At 44.7% G+C, this 11,875-nt stretch overlaps 1 protein-coding gene across 1 annotated transcript; it reads right to left on the reverse strand.

Moving 5' to 3' along the window:
• Positions 1-137: 137 nt before the first annotated feature.
• On the reverse strand, positions 138-10,306 carry LOC117847198 (uncharacterized). The gene is made up of 16 exons (XM_034728360.2): positions 9,755-10,306; positions 9,529-9,633; positions 9,201-9,322; positions 8,858-9,007; positions 8,438-8,591; positions 8,124-8,200; positions 7,770-7,972; positions 4,860-4,944; positions 4,663-4,747; positions 2,932-3,261; positions 2,711-2,815; positions 2,392-2,513; positions 2,078-2,227; positions 817-970; positions 488-570; positions 138-345 (listed from the first exon to the last, which is right to left on the reverse strand). The coding sequence occupies exons 1-16, from the start codon at positions 10,034-10,036 to the stop codon at positions 138-140; spliced, it is 2,415 nt and encodes an 804-aa protein (XP_034584251.2). The 5' UTR covers positions 10,037-10,306.
• Positions 10,307-11,875: the final 1,569 nt, after the last annotated feature.

The following is an 11,875-nucleotide window of genomic DNA, read 5'->3' on the forward strand; positions in this document are numbered from 1 at the left end:
CAACAGGTTACATTTCTTCATCCAAGAAGAAAAGAGAACAAATCAAAAAATGGATGTAAGGAACTACAATTGGTTCCTCATTGCAGTGTCAAATATTTCACCAAGTTCCAACCAAATCAGAGCATTTTTCGTTAGTGTCAACACTTTGGTGTCCAATCAATCATTGGGCAATCTGGCGCAAATTTGCAGATACCACATTTCCACCTCTCCTCTTCAGTCACAAATTTAGGTTCCCGTGATCCTTGCCAGAAGCTGAGGACTTCCTGGATTTGATCCTTGAACCACCTAGCATCATAAGTGAACTTGTATTCTTCAAGTAGGGAATCATCTGCCTGTAGTTCATATCTGCACCAGTAAAGCATAAGGAAATCACGCTCTATATCTCCCATGCCACATTTGCAAAAAGTCCAAAGGAGTGATTCACCATTCAGTAGTCTGTACAGCAGGTTGTTGATGTTTAGGCGGCAAACCTGTAACTCATATTTACCTCAAGAGCAGCTGTTCTTGAGACTGCAACCACTGTAGAGTATGGCAGGTAATCTTGAAATATTTCAATACATCTTCAAAGGTCTACAAACAAAAACCATGTCACAAGTCACAACTCACAAGGATTATAAAATACATTGTACACGGAGCATGAACATCCAAAAAGACAGTCAGTAAACAAGTCTAGCATAGACTTTCTGGATTCATGCAGTTTCGTAGCACATGGAATTGAATGATTTCCCAAGAACAAACTAGTCGATCAAAATCACAGTAAATTGCCTGAGAACTATTAGGGGGAAAAATACAAAGTTTAAAGGTGAGACACAGCACCTTTGCATTGAATCCCAAGGAATTAATGTACCACTTGACATGATTCGATAACAAGTAGTTGGGGTCCAGGTCAAAGTAGCTAAAGAAATTCTCTGTTGGAAATTTCTCGGCAATCAAATTGTCCCATAGATACTTATAACACATCAGCTGGAGCCTGTCATAAAGATATTGAGCAGATAACTTCAGAAATGCCATCATTCTACCATCTTACTGTGAAGCAAAACATTAAAACTTGATGACAACTACAAATACTACTCATCATATGAATTTTGTTTTGGTCGGGTCATGTTTATATGTTGTAAAACAGGCGCGAATGTGTGTTATATCTAGGAGATGTGTGTGGTTTCTGTACGACTCTTTTCTTATATTAATGCAATGATATGCAGCTCTCCTGCATGCTTGAGGGGGGAAGAAGAAATTTGTTTGCTAAACAGTAACAGACACCAATTATGTATTAATATATTAATAAGATGCATTCTAAATGGCACAATGGGAATAGATGTGGTACAATCTTTTGTAACAAGCACACTTGCCAAGTAACATCAACTTGAAGCAATTTAAGCAGCATTCTGCATTTGTATACTGAATGATTGACCTAAGGGGGTGTTTGGATACCCACCACTAAATTTTAGCACATGTCACATCGGATATTTGGATACTAATTAGGAGTATTAAATATAGTCTAATTATAAAACTAATTGTACAGATGGAGTCTAATTCGTAAGATGAATCTATTAAGGTTAATTAATCCATCGTTAGCAAATGGTTACTGTAGCACCACATTGTCAAATCATGAACTAATTAGGCTTAATAGATTCGTCTCGCGAATTAGACTCCATCTGTGCAATTAGTTTTGTAATTAGCTCATGTTTAGTCCTCCTAATTAGCATCCGAACATCCGATGTGACCCTACTAAAGTTTAGCACCTCGTATCCAAACACCCCATAAGAGTTGTTCCTTAAAACAAGACTAACAAAACACCATGATCTGCAACAAATAGGATCCTTGGATGGGTAATCAAGCGATCGCACGGTCTGCAACAAAAATCTTCAGTACAATCAGCACTCAGCATCAAATAATCTTCTTTTTGGGTAATTATACTACGATTGGACAATGGGCAACAGGCCAAAAAAGCATCAATACAACTTCATGCAATTTCAGATCAAAGCAGAAGTTGGTTTAAGGGAACATACTTGCCAATGGCAAGTCATTTGCCATTCTCTACATTAAGTGGTTAGCAAAGCAGCAGTAAGGGCCGGACCTTCCATTTCTTTTTTGTGCTTCTGAGGGACTTTTTTGCCTGCGGCGTGTCTTTGTATCCACCAGGATGGGTTGAAATGAAATGCCATTCTTGGGCAGTTGGATTTCATCAATAATCCCTATCACCCATGAACCTTCAACAACTCCAAACCTGCAGTGACATGATTCACAATCAGATCTACTAAATAGAATGTTTCCTAAATAGAAAGCTTCAAATCCACTCAGGAAACCAACAATATAGCAGAGTATTTCCATCAGTTCACGGTATTGGTTTGCCGTTGCACAGAGAAGAGACAAGCTTAGACTAGTGCTTACACTGGAATTTCCCGTGTGATGTCCTCAAACAATAACTGGTTTGTTCCCACGATGAAGTTCATGAATCTTACCGCCCATAACTCTTCCGCAGATCTAATGGCGACATCCACTCTTCGAACAACCTGCTCCAAAATGAAACAAGTCGAAATGAGATTCGTTAAGAGAAATTCTCCTTGGCCAAGTCGTGGTGAAAAGGCATAGATTACTGCGTTGCTGCCTCGTCCGGGGCATCATCATTAGTAATGGGACGCATTCCAAGACAGAACCCATGTAAATGAAGCAGCATTCTGCTCGGGAGAACCAGAAATGCAGGTCTCACCTCATCCTCGAGCTGCGCATGGCGGTCCGAACCTGCCTTCATGGCATCGGTCCTCTCCGGCTTGCCGTGCTCGAGCACGAACTCCATCTGTTTCTCGCACCATTCCTGCCGCGAGAAGGACGATCAATCGATCACCATCAGAACCACGGGATGCGAGGATCTGCCCCCTGCCCAGGAGACAAGGAAATGCGGAAGGCGCGAGCTTTGGGCGACTACGTTACCGTGGCGGTGATGTCGGTGACGGCGAGCGCGCGGCGCTCCCGGAAACGGGCGAGATGCGAGCTCCGCGGCAGAGGGGAGTCCTCAATGCCGTTGCCGCCGGGACTGGTGGCCCAGTAGGCCGCGCAGGAGAGCGGGGCGGCGGCGCGGCGGGCGGCTGAGGAGAGGAGGGGGCGGGCTCCCGCTGCAGCGGCAACGAGTGCGCCGCTGATGAGCGCCATCCCCTCGTTGCCAGGCGGGAGCGGAGGGTGGAGCTGCCCATACGACGACGACAGAGTGCTTATTTGTAAATACCCAGGGGCCTTTATACAAAATATAGGATCGCGATTAACCTATCGCGATCCAAATTAGGGGCGTTATTGAAAAACATTTGGTCCGGTATTTTTCCGAAAACCTATTCTCCAGGACGGCGAGACGGCGGCCGACAAGGCAGCGCTGCCACCAGCGGCTGTTGCGATGCAACCGGCGGATCCATCCGTCGACAGAGCGCATCAGATACGAGCCTCTGGCGGTGGCTCTCTCGGGCCTCGGCCACGCCCGCGCCGCTGGTTCCGGCTCCACACCACCTCCATCTGTTTCTCGCATCATTCCTGCCGCGAGAAGGCGCGAGCTTCGGGCGACGACGTTACCGTGGCGGTGATGTCGGTAACGGCGAGCGCGCGACGCTCGGGGAACCGGGCGAGAAACGACCTCCGCGACAGAGGGGAGTCTTCAATGCCGCCGCCGCCGGCGGGACCGGCGGCCGAGTAGGCCGCGCAGGAGAGCGGCGAGCGGCTGAGGAGAGGAAGGGGCGGGCTCCCGCTGCAGCGGCAACGAGCGTGGCGCCGATGAGCGCCATCTCCTCGTTGCCAGGCGGGACCGGCGCCGGCGAGTTCAGCCGTCAGCCGGCTGCTTCGCGGTTCAAGCAACGGCACGACAACGCTCTATCCAGCAACCACTGACGAGTGGGGCCGTGAAATTTCGCTGCCAATGCCCAGCGCTTATAAGATTCAGAGTACCAGCTCGTTGAGTCCATGTATTGTTTCTGTAAAACAAATATCGATTCTTCACTACAATCCATGATGTTTGTATGTAAACAAGTCTTTATGTGAGCCATATACTTCTTCTGAAAATCCCTCCGAAATGTGCCACCCTTCCAATCTTTTTACTTACTGTATCTCGCAAGAGAAGCATCCTATTCCTTCCTGTTTATAAACCATTTGTTTCCATTCCAAGGTGAATATTATGATATTCCCTCCATCCTAATTTTAAGCCAAAAACGAATATAATTTGGGACGGAGGGAGTATGTACTAACAATCCATTTACCCAAATTCAAATACCACAAAAGAACATTCCAGAAAGTGATTTCTTCATTATGAATGTGCACACCAAGTCAACAAGAACAGAATTCTATTGCCAATCAATAACATTTGAGTTACAAAGCTGCTCATGGAGTAAAATAACAATAGTTACATTTTTTTCATCCATGAAGAAAAAACGAACAAACAAAAGACTAAATGTAAGGCATTTCAAATATTGAAATTAATCACTACTTTTGGTTCTTCAGCTCAGTGTCAAATATTTCACCAAGCTCCAACCAAAACCAAATTAGAGCCTTTTTCTGTTAGTGACAACACCTTGAAACGGAAGCAATCATTGGGCATTTTGATGCAAATTTGCAGAAACTGCATTTCCACCTCTTCTCTTCAGTTACAAATTTAGGTTCCTGTGATCCTTAACAGAAGCTGAGGACTTCCTGGATTTGATCCTTGAACCATCTATCATCATAAATGAACTGGTATTCTTCAAGCAGGGAATGGTCTGCCTGTAGTTCATATCTGCACCAATAAACAAAGCATAAGGAAATCACGCTCCATATCTCCATGTAGCATTTGCAACAGGTCCAAAGAGTAGTGAATTCGCCATTCAGCAGTATGTACTGCAGGTTACTGTTGTTTCAGCTGTATAAGCCTGTAACTCATATTTACCTCAATAACAGCAATTTTTAAGACCGCGTTAGAGTATGGCAGGTAACCTTGCAATATTTCAATACATCTTCAAGGTCTGCAGGCAGAAACCATGTCACAACTCACAAGGACTATAAAAAAACGTTGTAGACAGTAGCATGAATATCCATACAGTCAGTCAGAAAATAAGTCTAGCATACACTTCCTTTATTTGTGCAGTTTCCTAGCACATGGAATTGAATGATTTCCCATGAATACACTGGCCGGTGAAATCACAGTAAATTGCCTGAGAACTATTAGAAAATAATACAAAGTTTAAAGGTGAGACATAGCACATTTGCATCGAATCCCAATGTGCTGATGACCGATGTACTGCTTGACATCATCCGAAAACAAGTAGTTGGGGTCCAGGCCAAAAATAGCTGCAGAAATTCTCTGCTGGAAATCTCTCAGCAATCAAATTGTCCCATAGATATTTGTAACACATCAGCTGAAGCCTGTTATACAGAGGTTGAACAGATAATCACCATATCATACAGACTTCAGATATGATATCATTCTACTATTTTTTAGCGTATACTACCACCTTACTGCGAGCATCACCATGGACACTCTCCTTTGATCTTCGATTTATCTTACCTCCGATGGATATTATTGGTAGGTTCACGCAGGAAAGCAACAAAACCTGCAGGTGGCCGTTTCAAAAATAAAACCTGCAGCAGGTGGACGGAAGCTTTCAGCATTCAGAGCAAGTCAGATAACCCAAATTCCTCCAGAATCACCAACTCGCATCACAGACGACTCTAGAAGCAGGCAGTGGTGAACTGGTGCTCTGCTCTGATAATTCAGTTTTGGTTAGTATCTGGTACATAGTGGAAACAGGTTAGATGGAGTTGGTGAGACTTGAGAGTGTTGGTCTTGTGAGATGGTGAACTATGAAATGTAAAGCTGGTGTGTTTCAGTCTTTGCAAGTGCAAATGTTCAGTTCGTTGTTGCAAATGCTGATTATCAGAGCAGAGCACCAGTTCACCACTGCCTGGTAGGTCAAGAGCACCAGTTGCAAATCCTCTGTAGAGCCCAAGCCACCCCTCACAAAGAAGCAAACATGTTTCAAATATATCAGCAGTTTTGTATCCTGTTTTGAAAGATCTGGCATAAAAAAAATATCTTCATTTTCAAAGGGATTTTACAAGTCCATAGCCTTCTGAGCTTCTGGCCCCCATGCTAGTCATTCCTCTGCAAGTCTGAAGCTGACGAGATAGAGATCGGCAGTGTGCGTCTTGCATTTGATAATAAACTTCATGCTCGCCGTACACATGACTTTGTTTTCCCATCAGATCCTCCCACAGAAGAACTGCTGCTAATTTCTAGGCATTTTCTGGGAAATGAATGCATCCAAGTAGCAAATACCTTATGATAGAACTTGAAAATGTTACGTTACTGCAAACAATTGATATCCTCAAACAAAACAGTGTTGAAGCAAAAGAAATGAATGCATCATGGTCCGTGTAAATGTCCACAAGTAAACCAAATCAAACGTTCGCTGGACGCCCCCGCCATCAGCGTCCACCGCCGCCGGACGTCGCCAGCACGAAGCCACCGGATCGGGGGCACAATCTCGGCGCGGCACGGCGCACAGATCAAAGCAGCACGGCGGAGGATCGGCGAGGCGTACGCGTGCCTGGTTGCAGCGAATACGCGCGCTTTAGATCCTTGGCGCGAGGGAGGGGATGGATGGGAGCGAAGAGCTGGTGCTTGGGCTTGAGGAGGTCAAGGGGATAGATGCTCGAGCCTTGCGGTTGCAGTGCCGGACGGCGCTGCGGCCGGCGGCGGCGCTGCATCGCGGAGAGGAGAGGAGGGTGGAGCTGCCCACACGAAGACGACGGAGTACTTATTTGTAAATATCCAGGGGTCTTTATGCAAACATATCGGATCGCGATTAATAATCGCGATCCAAACTAGGAGTGTAAATGTAAAGTACTCACCCAGTATTTTCCGAAAACCCCCCTAATGTGGATATGCGATCCAAATTAGGGGTGTTATTGAAAACTATTTGGTCCGACAGTTTTCAGAAAACCCCCTATTCTCCAGGCCGGCGAGACGGCGGCCGACGAGGCTGCGGTGCCACCGGCGGCCGTCGCGATGCAACTGGCGGATCCATCCGCCGACAGAGCGCACCAAATACGCGGCTCCGGCGGCGGCTCCCTCGGGCCTCGGGCACGCCCGCGCCGCTGGCTCCGGCAACACGCCACCGTCTGTCAACTGGAGCGTGCTGCCTGACTGCTCGCCCTCTCCTGGTCCTGGACGCCACCATGGAAGACACAGCCGGCGGAAAGAGAAGAAGACCTTGTTGTATTTGTTGTGTTTCTCTAAAATAAATATCGATCCGTCACTAGAATCCATGATATTTGTACGCAAAAAGGTGTTCTATTTATGTGCGCCATATATTTGTTGTTGTGAAAAACCCTCTGGAATGTGCTACCCATTCCATTCTCTTTATTTGCTGTATCTCGCGCAAGAGTGACCATAAACCACTGTCTCCATTCCAAAAAAATGGTGAACATAATGATATGTACTAACAGTCCATTAACCCAAATTCAAATCCCACAAAAGAACATTCCAGAAAGTGGTTTCTTCATTATGAATATGTACACCAGGTCAACAAGAACAGAATTCTATTGCCAATCGATAACATTTGGGTTACAAAGCTGCACGTGGAGTAAAATAACAATAGTTACATTGCTTCATCCATGAAGGGGAAAAAGAATAAACAAAAGAATGAATGTAAGGCATTTCAAATGTTAAAATTCATTACTACTTTTGGTTCGTCAGCTCAGTGTCAAATATTTCACCAAGCTACAACCAAGTCAGAGCCTTTTCTGACAGGGTCAACATCTTGATATGGAAGCAATCATTGGGCATTTTGACGCGAATTTGCAGAAACTGCATTTCCACCTCTCCTCTTCAGTCACAAATTTAGGCTCCCGTGAACCTTGCCAGAAGCCAAGGACTTGCTGGATTTGATCCTTGAACCACCTAGCATCATAAGTGAACTGGTATTCTTCAAGCAGGGAATGGTCTGCCTGTAGTTCATATCTGCACCAGTAAATAGAGCATAAGAAAATCAGACTACATGTCTGCCATGTAACATTCGCAAAAGGTCCAAAGAATAGTGAATTCGCCATTCAGCAGTATGTACTGCAGGCTATTTTTGTTTAAGCTGTATAAGCCTGTAACTCATATTTACCTCAAGAACAGCAATTCTTGAGACCGCGGTAGAGTATGGCAGGTAACCTTGTAATAGTTCAATACATCTTCAAAGGTCTGCAAGCAGAAACCATGTCACAACTCGCAAGGATTATAAAAAACTTTGTAGACAATAGCATGAATATCCAGACAGTCCGGCAGAAAACAAGTCTAGCATACACTTCCTTGATTTGTGCAGTTTCCAAGCACATGGAATTGAATGATTTCCCATAAATAAACTGGTCAGTCAAATCACAGTAATTTGCCTGAGAACTATAAGAAGAAAAAAATACAAAGTTTAAAGGTTCATAGCACCTTTGCATCGAATCCCAATGTGCTGATGTACTGCTTGACATCATCCGATAACAAGTAGTTGGGGTCCAGGCCAAAATAGCTGAAGAAATTATCTGCTGGAAATCTCTCAGCAATCAAATTGTCCCATAGATATTTGTAACACATCAGCTGAAGCCTGTCATAAAGATATTGAGCAGATAATCGTCATCCTGGCTTGTTCGTTTAATCCCCTCTCTTAAGAAAAAAGGAAGGAGGACATCTTCTTCCCACGTTTGAGTTTTCTTTTCCTTTTTTTTACCATTGTGTAGCTTAAAAAGATCTTACATACAGTCAGCAAGTAATGACGCTATGATTTGACAACGGGATACAGGCCAAAAAAGCATCAATACAACTTTGTGCAATTCCATTAAACGAATAGGGAAGCAACAGTAAGGGGCAAACCTTCCATTTCTTTTTTGTGCTTCTGAGGGAACTGTGGGCCTGACACGTGTCTTTGTATCTACCAAGATAGGTTGAAATGAAATGCCATCCATGGGCATTTGGATTTCATCAATAATCCCTACCATCCACGAACCTTCAACAACCCCAATCCTGCAGTGACATGATTTACAATCAGATCTACTAAGTAGAATGTTTCCTAAGATAGAAAGTTTCATATCTACACTGGAAACTGATAGTATAGCAGAGCATGTCCATCAGTACACAGTATGGTTATCCCGAAAAAGAGAAGTGCACTATATCAGTTTGCAGTTGCACAGAGAATAGATAAATTTATAGTGCTTACACTGGAAGCTCCCGTGTGATGCCCTCGAACATTAACTGGTTTGTTCCCATGATGAAGTTCATGAATTTTACTGCCCAAAATTCTTCCGCGGATTTAATGGTCACGTCCACTCTTTCAACAACCTGCTCCAAAAGGAAACAAGTCGTGAGATTCGTTCAGAGAAATTCTCCAAGGCAAAGTCATGGTGAAAAAGCATAGATTACTGCGTTGCTGCCTCGCAGGGGCATTATCATTAGTAATGGGATACATTTCAACTTTTCAAGATAGAACCGGTGTAACGAAGCAGCATTCCGCTTGGGAGAACCAGAAATGTAGGTCTCACTCTCACCTCTTGCTCGAGCTGCGCGTGGCGGTCCGAACCTGCTTTCATGGCCTCGGTCCTCTCCGGCTTGCCGTGTTCGAGCACGAACTCCATCTGTTTCTCACACCATTCCTGCCGCAGGGAAGGACGCTCACCATCAGAACCACTGGATGCGAGCACATCTGATCTGCCCTGCTTAGGAGAGTGGAGACAAGGAAATGCGAAAGGCACGAGCTTTGGGCGACAACGTTACCGTAGCGGTGATGTCAGTAACGGCGAGCGCGCGGCGCTCCCGGAACCGGGCGAGAAGCGACCGCCGGGGCAGAGGGGAGTCCTCAATGTCGCCGCCGGCGGCCGAGTAGGCCGCGCAGGAGAGCGGGGCGGCGGCGCGACGGGCGGCTGAGGAAAGGAGGGGGCGGGCTCCCGCTGCAGCGGCGGCAGCGAGCGCGGCGTCTATGAGCGCCATCTCCTCGTCGCTGACGACCTCCACGGGGAGCTCCTGGCGCGGCGCGGCGGAGGCGGGGGAGGAGTGCATCGGAGCCGGAGGAGGATGGGGGCCTGCCAGGCGGGACCAGCTGGCTCGGCCGGTTGGTTCGCGGCCCCGCAAGGCAGCGCTCCGCTATGACTGACGAGTGGGGCTCCGTCGCAAACCCCACGAAAGAGAAATCCTATCGTTGCGCCGCCCTTGCCTCCCTTCTTCCCGGCGGCCGGCTGCGTTGTCCTCCGGCAATCCACTACGTTCCCCTGTACAAACGGTATCCAGCAATCGAACTCTTCTATTCTTCCCAGTTCCCTGGTTCGAGATTTGCAGCTTTGCATATCCGGGCCGCATCCGTCGCGATCAATGTTTAGGCGGATATTGAGATATTTTCTTTTTTAAAATACTTTTTTTATAAAAAAGATTTTGACTTCAGAGATTCTCGTCAAATGATATCATACCATATTATTTGTAGCTGCCGCTTAAGATATCCAAAAGAACATGCAGCTTACAAAACTAAGGGCCCGTTTGTTTCGATGGAATTGAATTCCATCCTAATAATCATAATTTAGACACAAATTAATTAAGCTAATATAATTGTATGTGGAATATAGTTGTATATTATAGTTGGTGATATGGGAGAGATACTTGTATGCTGCACTTCTACTATAGAGAAGCGAGTCTAAGAGCGTGCTATAAGAATTGAATTCCATCTAATAACCATAATCTATAGAATCAATTTCCATCTCCCACCCCATGAATTTAAGATAGGCTTATATCTAAACTTTGGAAAGTTGTGGAATGCCACATTCCAACATAAATTAGCCTACTCCATTAAATAGATTCCAATTCCTTGGACCCAAACGGGGTCTAAACGAAATATAAAAGGAATTAAAAAAAATTACCTAACAGCACAAGTAGTCATCCACAAATCTTTTGTGGCATGTATGTTACTCTATCTAATAAGTCATTTTCTAGGTTCATAACATTTGTTATGCATCTAGACATATTAAATATTAAATATGTAGGTGCATAGCAAAATTTATGAATTTAGAAAAATCAAAACGACCTATAATTTAGGACGGAGGAAGTATAATACTTTTTCTTATTTAATCGAAAACTCTGATTGAATAGAAGCTTGTAAATGTACGGGTGGTTGAAGGTACAATATAAACGTTTGTATACGAATCCCTTCCTTATTTCAAGTGAGAACATAACATGGTTTATACTGAATGTTTGACAAGAGTTAAATCCTAATATGGTTTGGAGTCCAAACTTACTTTACTTACCTATTATATATAGGAGAACATATACGCATGCACTGAAACATTTGCATATTAAGATTTAGGATATTCCCTTGTACTTAGGTGGATAATTATCCTTCACCACCTTCCTCGTTTCTCTAGCACATGAGGGCCACTTTCTTCTAGCAATTTCCATTCCACCGTGTTCTTATCATGAATGTCGACGCTCTAGTTAGGGTTCGAGGTTAGGATCAAATTGTGAGGTTCGAAATGGAGATCATCAAGACAGGGGAAGGCGCGCTCATCAACTAGGATATTATTGGTCCATTAGTGGAAGATTGTTGGGCAAGAGTGCTAGGCAGTAAGGTCAGGCAAACGCCTTGATTAGCGTAGGTGTGGCTAGAAAGAGGTGACAACGAATGGTGTTGATTGAAGAAGCGAGGCAATGACTTTATCACTGGTTGTAGATGATGGAAATGGTGGTGGTGGAGGGATGTGCGCTTGAGGCTATGGAAGGTGGAGCGTAAGAAAGAAGTATGTATACAGGTACAACTACATTATACACTTATTTTTATTCAAAACTCATCAAATACCATGTTCTAATTATTCACATTTCATATAATCACACACACGGTGTGCATCGCACGCATCT

This window comes from Setaria viridis, chromosome 3, assembly GCF_005286985.2.
Source record: "Setaria viridis chromosome 3, Setaria_viridis_v4.0, whole genome shotgun sequence".
Lineage (NCBI taxonomy): Eukaryota > Viridiplantae > Streptophyta > Magnoliopsida > Poales > Poaceae > Setaria > Setaria viridis.